This window comes from Vulpes vulpes, chromosome 16 (assembly GCF_048418805.1).
Source record: "Vulpes vulpes isolate BD-2025 chromosome 16, VulVul3, whole genome shotgun sequence".
Classification (NCBI taxonomy): domain Eukaryota; kingdom Metazoa; phylum Chordata; class Mammalia; order Carnivora; family Canidae; genus Vulpes; species Vulpes vulpes.
The window spans coordinates 18,896,591-18,917,110 of record NC_132795.1 but is presented as its reverse complement, the minus strand read 5'-3'; the positions used below and the strand labels follow the sequence as shown (position 1 = coordinate 18,917,110).

Genomic DNA, 20,520 nt, shown 5'->3' with positions numbered 1-20,520 from the left:
TTGTTTTTTCAATATTTTAAATCCAGTAGTAAGTCTGTTATAGTCCCAGTTGTAATTGTCAGTGTTAAAACTCAGTTTTAATTTGAGATCATTAAAAGTTTTTGCATCTGATCTTTACAGGATAAGAATGCATTACATCTGTTTTCTGTAAATGGCAAGTATCTAGGGTCTCAAGTCCTGACAGAACAAGTATCAGATATATGTATCACTGGAGAACATATTATCACGGGCAGCTTACAAGGCTTCCTGTCCATAAGGGATCTCCACAGGTAAACTACAAGAATTATTGAAGTCTCACTTAAGAAAAGGTAGTAATAGGGGCACCTCGCTGGCTCATTTGGTGGAGCATGGGATGCTTGATCTTGGGGTTCTGGGTTTGAACCCTGTGCTTTGTGTAGAGATTACTTAACAATAAAATCTTTATAAAAAGGAAGAAAAGGTGGTAATACTTTCAGCCTAGAGTGGAAATCAGCAATCAAAGATTTCTAATATTTTGGTTTATCATTTATTTATTTACATGTCAGTTTTGGCAACTGAAAATACTTGGGAAAGCTAAAGTATTTCTGGATTAGAAAATGAAATATAGATGTACATTCTAAAAATGTAGGAAATTGTATGTTGTATTTATTTACCACAAGTAAAATTTTTTTAAAAAATAACCAGCAAAAAAAAAAAAAAAAAAAAAAAAAAAAAATAACCAGCAAATTTTCATGGTGCCAAGCCTGGATTATAGATTTGGAAATTGTTCAATTGTAGTTTGAATTTTTACAAAGTACAGTTAGGGCTTAAAAAATTTTTTAATTGTGGTAAAACAAAGTAAAATACTTTTAAGGCTAATTGTTCATGATTGTGTATACGTATGTGTAAAATTGGTTGGTAGTCATGTTATTTAAACCAATGAAGGAAAAGGATGTTTAAATAGTGGATATGTAAAAAAAAAAAATAGTGGATATGTTTTTAGATTTTATATTCATATTTACTAGCTTATATACACAAGGCACTATTATTGCCTATATGCCCAAATACATTCTTTCCTTTCTTTTTTAAAAATTTATTGTGGCTTATATTTATGTTCCTGAGACTATCTTGGCCCCTCCCAAACCTTTCTTATAAGTCATTTCCTGATCCCACAGTGTTCTATCTTACCACATTCATATCAGAATCACTTCTGTGCCAACATCCTCTCCCCACTTTTGTATTTCTCTTCTCCTTTTTGTCATTCTTTCTCCAGCAGTGGACTACTGAATCCCTGTTTGAATCATATCTTTCTAACATTTTGTTTTATGGTATTGTTAAGAGAATCCCAGATCAGGAGTAAGAAAAAAAAGGGAATTTCAGATCAGAAAAATAAATGAGATCTCTTAGCAGCTTATCCAACCATAGTGTATACATCAGAGGATTCTTCAATTTCTAATCCTAAATGCCATATTTTCCATAATCATGTTTTCAGTGTTACATATTATTTAATATATTATAATTTATATTATACATTTGTATATTACATCTTATTAGACAAGGCAAATAGACTAGTTTATAAACCTTACCCCCAACACACACATTTTTTGAACTTTTGCCCTTTTTATCCAACTTTCACTTTTTAATCAAGGAAAATATAATTTAGTGAGAGAGCATATATATGGTTAAAATAAAAACAGATGTTGAGAATAGAGAAAAGATATAGTATTTTAAGTAATGCTATAATGTGGGCCCTTGTGTGAGCCATTCAGGCTTCCTGAATCTAAGTTACATATCTGTAGAATTAGAATGCAGAACCATGTGATCATTGAGTTATCTTCCAGGTATAAAATTCTCTGAATCTGTTATGTATCCATGTAATTATGTGTGTGTGTTTTATTTCTCTTCTAGTTTGAATCTCAGCATGAACCCATTAGCCATGCGAATGCCTATCCACTGTGTTTGTGTAACCAAAGAATACAGCCATATTCTTGTAGGATTAGAAGATGGCAAATTGATTGTAGTGGGTGTTGGCAAGCCAGCCGAGGTAAAAAATAGCATCAAGAACTTCTTTTCCCATACTATTGGGGATTCCTTTGGTTCTCCTTTGTTCCAGCTAAATCAGAAATCTCCAATATGGATGAACAAATTAAAAACCAAATTTGATTTTTCAAAGGGCAGTAAATAAGAAGGGGATAAAGCTAGTATTCAAGAGTGATGTTTATATTATTATACAATTGAAAGCACACATTTGGCAGTTTCTATCACTCTATATAAATAAGAAAGTTCTTTTATTATATATTTTTCCAAATCTAGATTCAAGACAGTACTTAGATTTTTAATACATAAAAGCCTTTATAAAAAATGAAATACAGACTCAAATAATAAAGCTATTTACTTTCAACAAGAATACCAGAACTAGCAAAATATGCTGATTCTCAGTGAATTTCCTGTGCTTACTGTAGATTCGTCAATGGTTTATCAATTACTGAATATGCAGATACCATAAATCTAATGCTGTTCCTTAGAAAACTTAGCTATACTCCAAGTAATGTAATGATTCTTCTAGAAAACTTCTATTATTACATAGAGTCAAATTAAACATTGTAAATTTGTATTGATACCATTAGTCTTTCCTGAGGAATCTAAAATATGGCGTCTGTCAGAGTCATTTCAAGAGAAGCCATTAGTGAATAACACATATCACTGGTTTTAGTAAATCTACCATGGATCATAGGGACCTTTTTGTTTTATATATATTTTAAGATTTTTTTAGTTTTTGTACCCTTTTTCTTTTCTTTTTTAACGATTTTATTTATTTATTCATGAGAGACACAGATAAGAGAGAGGCAGAGACACAGGCAGAGGGAGAAGCAGGCTCCATGCAGAGATCCCAACATGGGACTTGATCCTGGGTCCCCAGGTTCATGCCCCGGGCCAAAGGCGGTGCTAAACCCCTGGGCCACCTGGGCTGCCCCCTTTTTCAAGATGTTATTATAATGAAAGAGAGATCTTACTAAAGTGATTGTGAGTGACATTTACCTTTAAGTGTAACAGTCCAGCAAACAATGTCGGCACATCCATATCTTGGTTTTTCACTTATATTTAAAACATTTTAAGCATTTTTTCTCTTTGAGTGTGTTTCAGTTTGATTTTACTGAATTTTTTAAAAGAAGTGACCATTATATGCACACATTTTCTTCTAAAAATTGGAAAAAAATGCCTAAGCAGCTTAATTTCATAGGCCTCAATCAGTGCTTTGTACTATTTACTAAATAAGTTTTTTGTCCTTGTTGAAAGATTTATGTAGTCTACAACACATGGCATCTGAATTGTGTATAGATTTTGAATAAAAGTATTTTTTGTCATTTTTTATCTTTGAATGTATCAGCTGAAGTATGGATCTACTTTAGTATATTACTATTTAGAATCTTGCATAATTAAAATATAATTCTATATGACTGTGGAAATTAAATCAAGATTTAGTTATGGAAAATTTTTTAATTCAAGATCTGATTTTATCTAAAAGATCAAAATCTTGATTAATGTGCATTTTAAGTCATGTACCCTTTATGTATTTAAAGTTTATGTATTACACTATCAGTTTTATATATTACACTATCAGTATGAAATTTATATTTGTAAATCAAATGGTAAAGTGGAAATGATGTTTTACAAATACATCTGGAAATGAAAATGCAAAACAAGCGTATCAAAATGTCTTTGCATGAAGCTTGATTTTTTTAATCCCTTCAATAAATACACCCTAGAGAAGGATAACCATTGGAAAAGGATAGCAGATGAATTGCCATTAAAAAGTAGATTGCACTTGGGAAAGTAATTCTGACATCGTAATCACATGCTTAGACTGAGAAATGTTTCCTACATGGGTTCTTTTTTGCCCTACCTAGAAGGGTAAGCACTTTTAGAAGGGCATTTATTCACCAGTTGGATTAATATTTAATTAATTATAGTATGCTGAGAAGTGTGCTAGATGATATAAATTAATGATGGACAAAATGTGATTCTGACCTTCAGAGAACTTACGCCATTCCTGTTTTCCAAATTATACTTATAATTGTTGTTAAATATTATTTTTTGAAATTCATATATCAAAATATCCAAAAATTATTTTCATTAAAACATTATTTTACTTTTTTCTTATCCTTGTGATTATCACTAATAGTACTTTATTTTATTTATTTATTTTTATAATAGTACTTTAAATACAAGGAGAAAATCCTCAAAATTATGTGTCTCATTAGCTAAAGTATAATTTCGGAAGATTATTTTAATGAAGTGATACACATTTTTGCTAATTTATAAAGAAAGGGACTGGTAATTTGGACAAACTGGGACATTGATTTTTAAAATTAACACATTGGCATTTGGCTTTTCTCAACTGAAAGAATCAACATCAAGAAGCCTTTAATTATTATTAATCAAGGATCACTAAAGTGTTAATGATTCTGCTAACAAAACTTATATTCTGCATTCTATGAAATCAATGTCATGTATATCAATTTCACTTATTCTTTTTTCTCTTTTTTTCTTAATAACATCTATTCTTCATTTCTTTGGATTACCTTAAACAGATGCGTTCAGGTCAGCTTTCTCGAAAATTGTGGGGATCTAGCAAGCGACTCAGCCAGATTTCAGCTGGAGAAACTGAATATAATACTCAAGATTCCAAGTGATTACTATTTCCATCTTCTCTCATGGATAAATGAAATTTGATTTATTGCTTTGTCACTTTAGCCACATCTCTCAACTATCTAAAATGTATTAGGGCTTTTAACACTGAAAATCATTTAGGAACTACCAAAATTCAGTATGCTATGTATGTATAACATAGGTTGTATTATTAGCCACTTTAAAAGTTCCTGATTAACATTGAGTCCAGTCTTATTGACTAATTCTTGACCTACACTAAAGTGGATTTGAGAAAATACAATTTAATTAGATTTGTGGTTCATTCCTAAAGATCACTGGACCCATTGGGGAAAAAAAAAAACTTCCAAAAATGAAGAAGCTGGATACAGTTTCCTTATTATTCTAAACAGCAAAATTTAAGTTATTTCTAATTAGAGTACAGATGACAGGACAGTTGAGAGACATGGCTTTTAATGTACTCTTTAGTTAATCATTTTCCTATTTACTGACCACCATATTTAAAAATACATCAGTTTATTTATGGAACTCTTGATTGGGGTAATATTTTAAGGGCATCTGTTGCACACTTGCATTTTCAAAACTCAATGTAAATTCTAGATTTTCATGATAAGCTGAAGATAAGTTGAAACCGGTACATTGGGTCATTCCACTACTACTTAGCATATTACTAATGAGAACTTACTGAAATATATTATTATGCTTAATTAATAAAGATAAGTAGGAAATAAGAGAAACTAGAGATATAGCTTACACATGTACTTCATTAGTATAAGGAAAAAATGCTGATTATGATTTTGACGGTTAGATCCTTTAAGTAGCATTTGCAGCACAATTTATATCTGCAAAATTCAAAATTTCTTGGTGTATTCTTTACTAAGCAGATGCTGTGTCTTTCCCCATAATTAGAAGTGGTAGCAGTGATACCGAAATACATTAACATTTTTATCTAGAACTTCCATGTGATCGGTAAATGAATTGAAAAGATATGCATCACTTAAACTAGTCATTTATAGTAATTTTTAAAAAAACACATTTCTGTTTCATGTTATGTATAACTTTTAAGAATATAATTTTATTATACATAGTTATGTAGTACATTTTACTTAATGTTCAATATGTTAAAGTTACAGGCTGATTTATTTTGGAATTTAAAGAGATTGTTAAACCTAGTGGTTTTTTTATAAGGTCATCTTTTGAGGTAGGTCAGAGAGCTTTTACTACTACAAGTGTCCCTAATCTGAGATTCCTTGAGTTTGGGGAATTTATGAATCCCCCGAAATTGTGTGGAAATTCTTTGTGTTAACTGCATTTTTTTCAGGAGTGAGTATGTAGCTTTCATAATGGAGTCTGTGATCAGAAGGGGAAAATAAAAAACTTCTTACGATAGTAGTTTCTTATAAAATAATAATATTCCATTTTATTCCACAAATCCTAGTTTTTCTTATATCCAGTTGTCTTCTCAATGGCATCTTTGAGAAACTTTCCCTCTGCAGTTCTCTTTGGTTGTCTACAGTATCTAGTACCATTTTCTTTATAATCTTATGAGTGGGTAAAAAAATTTTGAGAAGTAAAAGATTGTGTTTAGGGAAGGGAAGCTTTTTGATAGATGTGATCTGATTGAGTCAGGACTAATAAAAACTTATAGAAGAATTTTCTTTCCAGTTATTTAAAATCCCCTATTTTATTCAGTAAAAACAGACAGACAAAACAAAAAAAAACCCGGTTATGTTTTAGGTAAATAACCCTGAAATAAACTGGTGCTGCAGGTGTAAAATAGAGCATATGTAAATGTGAAGGTTTCCTTTTTAAGGACTTCATGAATTTGTGTGATGAAAATATCTCAAAACAAGTCAATAGAGATAATTAAGATTTATTGAGATTTGTTGCTTCTATTTATTTCATTCTATTTCTGTTTTTTATACTACATTTCTTAGGTTTCAAGCCAGCAGAACCAACATGATTGACTTTTATGGTATTTTAAATGTTGATCTTTAAAAAAAAAAACTTTCGTGAATCAAAATTTTAGAAATTTTTCTTTTGCTTACTTATCCAGAGATTTTGGTATAAGGATGCCATCTTTATTTTTAAGATTACTTATTTTGTAAGTCTTTTCGATGATTCCTACAAATTACAAAGAATTTTAATTTGTCAGGGAAGAATTCTGTTTTACTTTGCTGCTTTTTAGATGGAAGAACCAAACAAGCAGTATTCATCTTAGAGCACAAATAGGAGACCCTTTGTTCACAGTAAACTGAATATCCTACCTAGACTAACAGATGTTCAGAGGTGTGGAATTCTTCCTTATATTACTTTTTCTAAAAAGTAAAAACCAAAAATAAAATTTTGATGAAAATCTGAGGAATACTAGCAGCAGTCTAAAGGAATGGAACTTGAGTTTATCTATTAAAGTAAGCAAATATAGTAGGACCATTAGCTGAATAATATAAACCTCTTTTAAACAGCATAGCCCACTGAATTAAAATTGACTAGATAAAATCACTGGAAAGATACAGGGGGATTCTGGAGTATTAGATGTTAACTGTTTAAGATGTTTCTATTTATATGATGGGAGAAATGAACAACAGTATGATTAGAATAGAATAATAGGTGATTTCAGTTCATCAACAGAATATCTCAACTTGGCTGCTATGAAGTTTGTTATCTAAAGAAATTTTTATCTACTTTTGTTTCTTACCATTGGTAATGATGGAAATAAAAATCTCAGCATCCTGGTGATGGGGAGAGATTTATACTAGGATAATTTTGCTTTTAGAAAGTGAGGTCTCAAATATTAAAACATAGAGAGTAGCTGTATGTTCATTTAGAGAATAAAGAACCAGTCTTTCAACTCTTCATTCAGTATTCTGTCATTAGATAAAATTGAAGGAGAGAATTAAAAATAGATCAGGGCATGGAAATTAGAAAAGTACATGAAAATATAAAGCCTATCCAGTTGGCTTAAAATCTTTTAAGCCTGTGAAGCTTGTGTTAGCTATTAATAAGTTTTTATCTACTAATTTCTGTCAGATCACAGTGCTTTTTTTAGGTCACATCCTTTTATAGGAGAGGAAATGCCACATATTCATGTCATTAGCTAGGAACATCAGTGAGACTTCCCTTTTTTCTCTGTGTAAGGTATATAACAATTACCTTAAAGAACTGTTATTGAAAATCTATTTTATGCATCTGAAGGAGTAAGTGTACCCTCATAATTAATTAGAATTTAGATTTGAAAGTTGAGTCTTAACCTAAGATTTTTTATATTTTACTTGAATAAGAGTAGGCAGAGAAATTTTAACTTGAATACCAGATTTTTATTTAATGATAATAGATACATGGCTTTGCCTTTAAATATATTTTTATTGTTGTTACTACAAAGAATTCACTTATGGAAATCTTTTAGTTAAGTTTAAAGAAGGTAGCTCCTTTTATATATTTACATTTACAAAATGAGTAGCATTTCTTTATCACCTTTCCAAAGAAAAGATACAAGTGCATGAACTATATTAAATATAAATGTTACATAATATATAACATGTACTGTCATAGGGTGTGTGAATGAAGGTTGTCTGTTTAAATACGTCAATACAATTGTCTTACATAATTATCTGTAAGATATAATTTTTGACTGATTTATAAAAAATGAAATAGTCTTTTTTCTTTTCAAATCTAATCTGTTGGTTTCCCCATCATCCAGACTTGTCCTAATTACTGTCCTTTCATCAGCTGACTCCGTTCTTTCCCAGTATGTGGCCAGTCTTAAATATTTTTATCACTCTCAGAAATATCTGTTCTCAATATTCTTTTTGCCTGACTCATTTATCATATATACCCATTGTTTGCTTTGCTTTAAATTTGACCCCATCTGGAAAATTGTTCTGAAGAGCTTTCCTATATCAGAATCCTGGTGCTTTTTCCAATGCCATTTATTCCAACAACAATATAGTATTATTAGTCATCATTTCAATATTAAAATGTTGTCCATAGCTTATTTAATTTGAATCTACCATTTCCTAAGCCAGTGTTTTTTGAGATTGCAGATCAGACTTATCCATGATATTCTATAAATATACAGAAGTCTAGGCACTACTCTGAATTTCTTAACTTGGTATAAAAAATATGTCTCAGGATTCTTATATTGTCTTAAAATATTTTCCACTATAGAAATATCCATTCATTTTTATAAATCAGATTGCTTATTCACAGGCATATGTGAAAATAGATTTAATAATTAACCTTGGAGACATTTTTCTAAAATTTGCTTGGGATGGCTTTCTTATCTTTGTTTAGCTTGCCACTAAAATAGCCAAATTGCCATTTCAGTTGCATTATTCTTATAACTTTCTTCAGACCTTTCACATTTGAATATTATAACTAACATTTGCTTCCAAAAAAAGTATGTTTCCTTTAATAGTTCCTAGTGACTGTCAATGAATGTTTTGCATATTTGAATTAGGTAACATTTTAAAGTATTAATAAAAAGCATGAGTTATAAAATGTTAGGTCTAAAAATAGAATTAGATCTCCCCTAGCCTTGAAGGTAGTAATCAATAGAATCTTTCTAATAAAAAGCATTGGATATATCCCTATCCGTACTTCTGATGACTTCTCAGTATGGAAATAATCTTTAATTTTTTCATATAAAGTCTTAGTATTACAGAAAACAAAGCCTTAACATTTAAGATATTCAGGCCTATGTTGGAAATGATTCAGTTTTCTATATTAAAAATACAAAGCTATCCTAGATATAGGAGTTATGGAGTGATTTTCTTTAGTATAAGAATCCTGTCTAAAACTGGCTATTTTATCATATACTTTTTGGCTAGTTGGCATCAGACATAGCTTAGACAATCTCACTAACATTCATCACATGTGGGTGATTTCTAAACACATTACAGGATTTGGACCTATGAAGCTAATGGCTATAGTGAAAAATAAAAGGACAGATACAACTTTTTACTTTTGTCTTAATGCCTGTATTTATATGAACTGAAAATTCAAGGGGAAAGAACAACTAGAAAGTCACTAACCTAGTATTTGTTTTCTGTGGTATAGTTTTAATGTTTCCTTGGAAGCTTATTTTGCAAATATTACCATAATAACATTAACAACAGCACAGTTCTGTCAATGAAAAAATTACCCACTCATTTTTCAATGTTGAATGTCAGTGGAACTTTGGGTGTGTTTGTGTGTGTTTCCACTTATATGATGCCTGTCTCATTATTTAAAATTTATAACTATTTTTGAATGCACAAAATGATCAGCTATTTGTAATATTATTATAGTGTAGCATTGTAATTTAAAAAATAAGTTAGGATCAAAAAATAAAATGAATATTTTATAGATTAAAATAGAAACTTTTAAAAAAAGTCTTACTCCAATTGGACCTTATAAAATTTTATTTTGGTAATAATATATTTCAACTTAGTAGATATTAAAACCAGAGGTTCTCTGGTAGCCAGGGTACTAACTAGTTATTGTAAAATGCTATTTTTGATGTTCCTTCCCTTGGAAACATTTCCCACACTATCCAAGCAATGTGTTTTAAGATTTAGTGGGCTCAACCTATACATTCAAAAATGCCTGTGTTGCATTTTGAAGGAAAAATCTTATCTGTAATTGGCATATTTTGCTCCTCAGAATGTTAAAATTATATTAATCAATAAACACTTTAGAAGTGGTTCTGGTAAGGAGATATAAGTTATCAGACCTAACTGAAAAAATTCAACCTTTAATTTCTTATATAGGAATTAAAGAAAATAACTTTATTTTTCCTTTGAGATTTTGATTACTTTTTAAAGTATTTGTAATAGTTTTTTTTACCTTCATCCAAAATTATGACTTATTACATATTTGTGGATACTGTTTATTTTATAATTTGCTTTACATAAGAAAAACTGTTAGAAAACTGTATGACTGGTATGTTCTCTTCAGAAACTCCTAAGAAGTATGGCTTTTCTTCCCCCACTTGTTTGCTTTTATATACTTGGAGCAAAAAATTTATCAAAAAGTAATCAGAGATCTAGCTAGACATTTTCTATCAAATGCATTGCTGTAGAAGTGAATCCATTAAGACAGAAAAATATCAAACACATAGGATTTGTCTCATGCCCATTTTTCTGGGATTCAGATTAAATAGGAACATTTCAGTGTTATGGAGGTTGACAATGACTTGAATGCATGAAAATGCACAAAGAGAAGGATGGCTGAAAATTTGGAATTGTTTAAAAAAATACTTGCAAATTGTGCTGCTACTTAAATATTTAAGGAATTCAAAAAGTTGTATAGTTACCATAAAATGTTCCTTCTCATTTATTCTACTGGAATTGACCATGAAAAAGAATATTAAGCCTTATTTATATCTAATTATTGACTGCAAACTGTGACTCAGTGAATATTTGTATGCCAAAAAATGGTCTTAAAGTTGAGAAAATTTTAGATTTAACAAAGATGTGTAAATAATTTTGATTAGTCTTCTCATTATGATGAAGTTACTGTTAATTTGGTGCAATACACTCTTCTTCATCCTTTTAAGATTAAATGTGTAAGATGTACGTTTTGTTTTGTTACATTGAGTGTTTTAAAATTTTTCAGTGTGTGTATATGAGCAAATATTTGATTTGTTTCTGTATAGCATGATTGAAGATAATTGAGAATTTTGCACTTTTTTTAGTCCTTTGGAAATTTGTATTCTAACAGTTTTTAAGAATGTACATTTATTTTGTACATAATACATTAGCTTTGTATATGAAAATGGGTTTAAATCAAATAAAAAATGATGTTACATTCTTCAGTTGATTTGTAATTCTCACTTCACAGTCTGATTAAAACACAGCCTTGGCTAAGTTATTGGAGTAAACAAGGGATTAAATACAAGTTTTGTTAAGCAGCAAATTGATCACTGCTTTTGTATGAGAATTTCTTCTGCAGTCTTAATGTGTACAAGATAAATGTCATGTTAATTAACCAGTTTTTGTCATATATAACAACAGATATTAAGCCTTTGGTTTTAAAACTACCTCAGGACTATGGTTACATTCCCCCCTCAAGAAAATTATTATAAACTAGAGATATCTGTATGTAGTTCATGAAATAATACATTAAGCTGGTTTTTTTTTTTTACTTTTCTTTCGTTTCACATAATTAAAAGCTTTTATTCATCAACTTTTGACAGTCTAAATGTTGATCTAATCCTGCTGTCTTAAGGTTAATAAAACCTAATCCATAATAAAACAATCCAAGCTCTGTTCCAGATTCTTTCTAGTACTTTTGTCTCTAGATCCAGAGTAACAACACGTCAGAAATGAACATTAACCTTTTTCCAGCCTAATACCATCTATGAATGATACTACACTTTTATTGAAGACAATGTACACTTTTATTGAAGACAATGGTAGAATTGGAAATTTCCTTCATTAATCTCATCTGGTGAGATCTCTCAGTCACAGGACAAAGCCAGGTCGGTTAAAGGCTTAATTAAGACTTCCTTGCTTTTGTGAAATAAATCCATAATACCATACCAAGAATCAAATAAAATATATTTTAAACGGTTATACTGGAGCTTGTATTTTCTCACCATGTGTCATTCATTTGATGAGAAATGAAAATTAAGCCGTTTTTGGAAACTATTGTGAATTTTTTTTTTTTTACGAATTTCTTACTTTTTTTCACTACTGAACATATTATTAGAATGATTTTGACAATCTGTTCAATTCTTGTAAAACTCTATCTACAGTAGTGTTTGGTGCATTTTCTAAAGTTGTGTCCATTCAAAAGTGGTTCAGTTGTAACTTTGTAGAAATTAGAAGATGAGAGCAAGGCTACCGAATATTTGTGAATTAGGATTTTTATGATCTAGTGCTAGAAAGTTATTTTTGAAAGTAAGTGCCTTCTTACAGTATTCAACTTTAACTTATGTTGCAAATCCTTCAGTAAACCATGGATCCTCAGAAAAGTGTGCCAAATCATTCCTAACGCATATGACATGATTAAAGAGAAGGTAAAGATGGATTTAATTAGCCTAAAACAACAATAGTTTCAGAATCCTATTTTAGCATCCTTTGTCAGAATACTATCATGCAACAACAAAGAGGCATTTCTAGATGGGAAAACACAAAAGAACTTGCTTACATGAGAATTTGAATAGTGTCAAACAGGTTGAAAATAAACACTGACAACTTAGAGTGTCTGGATGGCTCAGTCAGTTAAATATCTCCCTTCAGCTCAGGTCGTGATCCTGGGGTCCTGGGATCAAGTCTTGCCAAATGGGAAGCCTGTTTCTCCCTCTTTCATCCCCCTCTTTTTCTCTCATGAATAAATAATAAAATCTTTAAAGAAAATGGACAACTTATAAAATCTTTATTAAATTTTACATCTACAAGGAAATATGCAGAACTGGAGCTTTTGAGGTATAAAAACTTAAGGATCTTTTATTTGAGAAAACACCTAAATTTTCATAAAATCCAAAATCATTTCAATTTAGTTGTTCATGCAAATCCTTTCGTTTTCCCATCCTGATTGAATACTGGTTATTACTTGTCTTATTAATTAGAGTCATGGTCATGCAGAGCAATTTATCTAGGTGCAGACTTTCTCAGGATGGTGTTACCTTTTTTTTTTTTTTTTAACTTTATTTGAGAGAGATTGCACAGGAGCAGAAGCAGAAGTAGAGCTTTCCACTGAGCGGGAACCCTGACATGGCTGGATCCCAGGACCCCGGGATCATGACCTGAGTGGAGGGCAGATGCTTAAACAACTAAGCCACCTGCCCCAGGATGGTGTTTTTTTTTTTTTTTTTTTTTCCCCGGATGGTGGTTACCTTGATGAACTTGTCATGGTTCGGGATCTGGCCCCATCATTATACTAAAGAAAATCAAGCTTGAAAATGTTAATTGGCACAGTTCACAAGAGAGTGACATCTATAAATTAAACAGTGCAAATTCACTAATTTATAATATATTAATTTCTAGTGTTTAAGTCAACAATTGTACATAACATCAAAAGATCCTGATGTACTAAGGTCACTCTTTTTTAAGTGTATTGAAACAGAAAATTCTGGTCTATGGTCAATAATATTGGTCAAGATTCTGAGATACTATCGTTTATCTCTAATAGAATGTGATATAGTGGAAAGGGCATACACCTTGGAACTAAAGATCTGGCTTTGAGTATACTTCTACTATAAACTAGTCCTAAGACTTAGAATAAGACCCTTACCTTAAACCTATGTAGTTTCAATTACGTCATGTGTAAAAGAGAATGTTAATGATGGTTTAGGAGATCAAATGAAATAAAGGATCAGAGGTTAAAAATCTATTGGAGGTGCCTGGCTGCCTCAGTTGGAAGAGCATGTGACTCGTGATCTCAGGGTCATGAGTTTGAGCCCCACATTGGGTGTAGAGATTACTAAAAATCTTAAAAATCAGAACAAGAAAATGAAGGATCATTGATTGCCCTGTGAGTGTAAATTGTAAGCCGAGCATACCATTAATCAGAACAGACAGGCAGTCATCTGAAGAATGATGAAATGTGGTAGATGGTTGTTAGGTAAGTTGTGATTCCTAAGATCATAACCCAAATTTTTTTTTTAAAGAAATAGACCATTGTAATACATAATTTTAATTTCATTTTAAGTAGACGAATTGACATTTTAGTTACAAAGATCCAGATTATTGCTACATATGTTTAAATGTTGGGTAACAAGTATGGAGTTCATAAAAATGCACTAAAAGATCAATAATAAATTATAATTAAACAAGGGAATATATGATGCATATTATGCTATGGAAACACATATAAAATAGAGAGACAAATCTTATTCAAGGAGCTCAGTGCTTAGATTATCTTTCACAAAAGAGAAATCTCTATACTTCCTTGGCAAGGAGTAATCTAGTAAGAGGCAGTTTCTTTCAAGCGAATAGGTGAAATAGTATTTAACTGATGGATAATATTGATCACAACATTAGGATAATTTCCTCCCTTTAAATTATGTCATTTCAGGTAGCCCTGGTGGCGCAGCGGTTTGGTGCCGCCTGCAGCCCAGGGCGTGATCCTGGAGACCTTGGATCGAGTCCCACGTCAGGCTCTCTGCATGGAGCCTGCTTCTCCTGTGTCTGCCTGTGTCTCTGCCTCTCTCTCTCTGTTTCTATGAGTAAATAAATAAAATCTTAAAAAAAAAAACACTTAAAAAAATAAAGTATGTCATTTCATTTCAAAGGTGATCATACTACATTCCTGTTGCTGCTGTAATAAATCACAAATTTAGTGGTTAAAAATGACATAAATTCACTCTTAAAATTCTGGAGGTCAGAAATTTGAAATCAATTTCATTGAGCTAAGTTCAGAATGTCAGTGGAGCTGATTTATCTAGAGGCTCTGTAGGGAAAATCAGTTGCTTTGTCTTTTTCAGCTTCTAGTGGTCACGTACGTTCCTTGGTTTATGGCCACTTTCACCATCTCGAAAGCTTATCACCTTAACCTCTGCTTCCATCATCCATCACCACCTTCTCTGCTCTGACACTTCTGTGTCCCTCCTATTAGGTCTATTATTTTATTGAGCCCACATGGATAATTCAAGTTGATCTCCCCCATTTCAAGAATCTTAGCATAATCATCTCCACAAAGGTAACTTTACCATGTAAGGTAACATTTATAAATTCCACAGATACTAGGATGTGGACATGCTTGGATGCCATTATTCAGCCTGACACAGTAACGAACATGAAAAACCAATAGTACATACCAGTTTGCATTCTTTTCTCTTTTGCTACCTGAGCCAAATTATTTCCTTACAAAATGATACAACTAGTTTCACTTTGCAATTAGTGACCACAGATCTTATGCAGTAAAATTATATGGAGATTTGAAATGGGAATGTGTATCATTTATGAAACATTTTGTTTTTAGCTCGTAAGCCAGCAAGTTAACCAGCATGAAAAGGTATTTGTTAAAGGAAAATCTGAGTTCTATCAATATCTAAAAGGCAGAATTTAATTTTGAATATTTTAAAAAATATGAGCTATTCAGAGTGCCCAGGTGGTTCAGTTGGTCAAGGATCCAACTCTTGGTTTTGACTCCATCATGATCTCATAGGTCATGAGACTGAGCCTTGCATCAGGCTCCATGCTCAGTGGGGAGTCGGCTTGAGGATGCTCTCCCCTTCCTCCTCCTTCTACTCTCTCACTCAAATAAATCTTTAAAAGTAAAATAATAAATAAATAGAATAAATAGAATAAATAAATAAATAGAAGTATTTTACTTCTAGGTTTCTGGAATCTTAAGTAAAAGTGATCAGCTACAAGGACTCTTAAGTACCATTTACCTTTTGCCATAGTTGTTGGTTCTGTTTGCACAGATCTTGAAAAGTCTAAACTTTGGGGATGACAGATTGAATATAAGTAACTGCATTTAGTTTTGCTGCATATTAAAATTCTGCTAGAACAACAGTAAAGGCATAAACCGACAGGGCAAAAAGAAAATAGAGAAGATAAGCAATAAATTTTGGACAGTGGAGCCACTTGGTTGATCTCGTGGTTGTAAGTTCAAGCTCCACATTGAGTATGGATTGCTTAAATATAAAACGTTTAAAAAAACTTTTGGAAAGTGAAAAAAAAATTTTAAAGATTTTATTTATTCATGAGAGAGAGACACACACACAGAAGCAGAGACATAGGCAGAGGGAGGAGAAGCAGGCTCCATGCAGGGATCCCGATGTGGGAAGCAATCCCGGGACTCCAGGATCATGCCCTGAGCTGAAGGCAGGTGCTCAACCGCTGAGCCACCCAGGTGTCCTGGGAAGTGGAAAATTAACGGATGAATAGTAAGGCAAATTCAAATGGATTAGTATGGATTACAGGGTACCTAGGATAATGATAGATATCCGAAATCCTAATCTCTCCACATGCCCTCCAAAAGCCATACAGATAATAAACAAGAGCAGTAAAAACTCAAAAAGCCCATGACTTCTAGGTATCTAGAAGACAACACTACAGAATTCAAGTTACTTAAAATTAATAGAAATTTAAAAACAAATTTTAGCAGAGCTATCTCTTCAATTTCTACAGTAAGCCTTTGTGGAGAGGAAGGAGTCAAGAAAAATTCAGAGAATAGGTGATTAGAGGACCTAAGTATGGGCTAAAGACAAGACTCCCAGAAAGAGAAGTTCATCTGAAGCACAAAAATATTGAACACAATTTGAGTAGATTGGAATACTGTACAAAAAACTGGACTTTGTGAAAGTTGATGTAGCAACCTCATATTTATTTTATATAGAGAGATTGAGCAAGCGAGTGCATGTGTGAACTGGGGGGTGGGGCAGAGGGAGATGAGAAACAGACTCCCCACTGATTGTGGAGCTGGGTCCCATGAACCCAAGATCATGATGGAGTTGAAACCAAGAGTCTCATGCTTAAAAGACTGTGCCACTCAGGCGCCCCTTGAAACTGAGTAATTTAAAGATTCATGAAGATGTGGGAAGGGTTTAAGAACACCACAAGGTGTCAGTAGTCCCAGACTAGCAACAGAGGTAAACAGTCACTAATCCTGGGCCTGAAGTAGCAAAAAGACGAACTCCAATTTCTAGAAAGGGTATCTAAATGGAGAAGGCCTATGATAGGAGCTATGGCCAACAGTGAGTCCACAGCATGAAAGCCAGGAGAATGAATATCTTTACTTTCCTCTCACCCTTTTATGCTATTTCTAATTGGCTAAACTTTTTTTTTTTTTTTTTAAGATTTTATTAGAGAGAGTGAGAGCAAGTGAGCACAAATTGGGGGAGGGATAGAAAGAGAGGGAAAAGCAGACTCTCTGCTCAGTAGGGAGCCCAACGTGGGGCTCGATTCTGGGACCCCAGGATCATGACCCCAGCCGAAGGCAGATGCTCAATTGACTGAGCCTCCCAGGTCCCCCCTGGTTGGTGAAACTTAACCAGAAGTCAGAGGGCTAGAGAACACACAGAATATCCTTTTATACGGACAGTATTACCTAGAGACCAGAGCAAGACAAGACCTTTCCTTGGGTCCCGTGCTTGAGAAATGCCCGCATAACATGAATCCATTTTAGAAAATATTAAAGAACACATGGGCATATCAGGATTTGGTGCCCATCAGGATTTAGTACAGCTCAGTATTTATACAGTGTAAACTTTCAACATCCACTCTCATAGTGAATACTCAGGCTTTTGGGAAATACTTCATATCTCATATCTTTTATCTTTAAAATAAAATGTGACAGCATCTAAATGCTATAAAAGTTTAGGTTGTGCTCTTGCTAAAGTTGGAGAAGAATATATGCATGGAAAGAGGATTTGAGCAAGTAGATAAAATAATTTGTCAAATCTTTTTTCTCAATAGCATAAACACAATAGATGCTTGCATAATGAAATACCACTTCCCAGCAGTGCTGAGCAATCATTTTCTTCTCTTAGGGTTCCAATTAATGAACTAGAAGCACTCAAGAATTATTGTGGTGACTACAAGGGTTACAATGGGCAGCTTAGAAACCGTTTTCTATATTAAACTATTCTTATATTCTAAACATGCAGATCTAGACATGAGTAAAATGTGTTATCAATTCTTTATATTATTGCACAGATGTATCTATTGCTTTGAGAAATGATGAAAATAACAATATAAGTGATACAATTATTATGAAGAATTTATTTTATAAAAAATAAAAAAATAAAATATTTTATATTTCCTGCAGTAAAAAATGCTACCATTTGCAATAATACCCTTATATTCAAATACAATAGGTAAAATTCATGGTTCATTTCTGAATCTAAGTATTACTTAAAAAACATTTTTTTTTAAGATTTTATTTATTTATTCATAGAGACACAGAGAGAGACAGAGACACAGGCAGAGGGAGAAGCAGGCTTCATGCAGAGAGCCTGACATGGGACTCAATCCAGGGTTTCCAGGAAAACGCCCTGGGCTGCAGGCGGCGCTAAACCGCTGCACCACCAGGGCTGCCCTACTTTTAAAATTTTATTGATAATTCCAGTTGCTACTGTCTCAACAGAGCAAAATTTCTCCAGTTCAAAAGAATTAAAAAACTATTCTTTATATGAATTATGCCTCAATAAATCTGAAAAGATTATTTAAAAAAATCTATCCAAGAAATACTATGACCCAAGGCAGGCTAATTTGGCATTAATGCCTATAGAACACAAAAGATGTGAAAATCTTGATTCTAAAAATAGGAATGTTGCTGAGATGAAGGGAATAAAATTAACTTTATGGAATACATAAGTAATTTGTGAACTATATGTCTATTTTTATCTTTTGCCCAAACACACTAGACCATTATAGAACATCCAGACATGTACAATAGTTAAGTTCAGCTATCTTTTGTTAGTTTATTGACCTTTAACTATAAAAACCATAGTAATTTTACACGTTTTAATTTTGTCACTATGAAGGCATAGAGTATCATTTATGTAACAGTTTGTTAATCTCTGTTGTGAGTTGTATTTTGATATGTCAACAAAATCCATACCAACCTTCCCATCTCCCTAAACCTGTAGACTTCTCTCCTCTATAGCAAGGACCCACAAGCCTCTTCCTGTAAAGGACCAAATAATAAATACTTTAGGCTTTGAGAGCTATATGGTCTCTGTCACAACTACTCAATTCTACCATTGTAGCATGAAAGCAGCCCCAGGCAATACATAAAGGAGTGTAAGTGTTTTCCCATAAAACTTTATTTACAAAAACAGATGGGGCCTCACAATCCTTAGTTTGCTGACCCCTGTAAAATAGTATGCTAGGAAATATCTGGTATCTCAACCTGAATGTCTTGGCCAATATTCAATCCAGGGTTCAATTAACCAAACAAGCACTTTCAGATCCAATATCAAGTGTTCAAGCTAACACTAAATCTCAAATCCTGAATGAATGAAACTATATAAATATACTTGGCCCTTACTAGCTTTTATATTTGATTCTTCTTTTTTTTAAATTTTTACTTAAGTAATCTCTACACGCAATGTGGGGCTCAAACTCAAGACCCCAAGATCAAGAGTTGCATGCTCTTCTGAGCCAGCCAGACGCCCATTTTATACTTTTTAAACAGATATACCTAGAATCCACCCTGCACATGTTTCCTAGGTTCTAATTCAAAAAATTTTTTAAGATTTTATTTATTTACTTGACAGAGCAGAAGTAAGGTGAGCAGGAGAGAGAGGAGGAAGGAAGGCAGGGAGCTGATGCCAGGACCCTGGGATCATGACCTGAGCCAAAGGCAGATGCTTAACCAACTGAACCACCCAGGCCTTTTGACACAAATTAAGAAGATCTGTTTGTTTGATATATATGCCACTGTTCTGCCCCAGGTTCAGACAAAAAAGGGTGCCCTGTGTATAGAAAATTTTATTATTTTTTAAAATATGGAACGCTTTACGAATTTGAGTGTCATCCTTGCTCATGGGCCATGTTAATCTTCTCTGTATCGTTCCAATTTTAGTATGTGTGCTGCTGAAGCAAGTAATGTGTATAGAGAATTTTAAAACAATAATAAACCAACTAAATGTCTTCTGCTTTTTATTATCAAAATGTGCTGGCAATTGTAAAAATGTCAGTGATGAATTCCTCCATTCTGCTGGGGTTGCTTTATCACCAGCCTCTTTTTCTTGAAATGCCGTTAGGTTATTTCCTCTAGGAACTGAACAGTTATTTCTCTTCACGGGCCATGAGGAGTTTAACTCTCTTTATGGGCCTGGAGATGATGAGGGGAAACAGTTCTTCTTCTTCAGGATAATAGGCAGTCCCTTGTGATATAACTGACCCAGGAGAAATTTACGAATGACTTTTATATGAGAGAAGGTAGCTTTCTCCGCAGAGGAAAGGTAGCAAGGTTCAGAGGGACTTGGGATTTGGGCTTTGTCTTGCGCTG

The 20,520-nt window shown here is 32.6% G+C and overlaps 1 protein-coding gene and 1 non-coding gene across 3 annotated transcripts in view; one reads left to right on the top strand and one right to left on the bottom strand.

Annotated features, from left to right (window-relative positions):
• The window catches only part of NBEAL1 (neurobeachin like 1), a 180,684-nt gene extending 169,262 nt beyond the window's left edge, over positions 1–11,422 (top strand). For both annotated transcript variants that reach the window (XM_026002514.2, XM_072741979.1), the window contains 3 exons: positions 121–269; positions 1,867–2,002; positions 4,551–11,422. In XM_026002514.2, coding sequence (XP_025858299.2) covers positions 121–269; positions 1,867–2,002; positions 4,551–4,652 — 387 coding nt within the window. In that variant the 3' untranslated portion in view covers positions 4,653–11,422. The remainder of the gene's footprint in view (positions 1–120; positions 270–1,866; positions 2,003–4,550) is intronic.
• An 8,586-nt stretch (positions 11,423–20,008) lies between these two features.
• LOC112922971 (U6 spliceosomal RNA) lies at positions 20,009–20,111 on the bottom strand. Its single transcript, XR_003235577.1, has one exon. It is a non-coding gene; the product is annotated as a U6 spliceosomal RNA (small nuclear RNA).
• Positions 20,112–20,520: the final 409 nt, after the last annotated feature.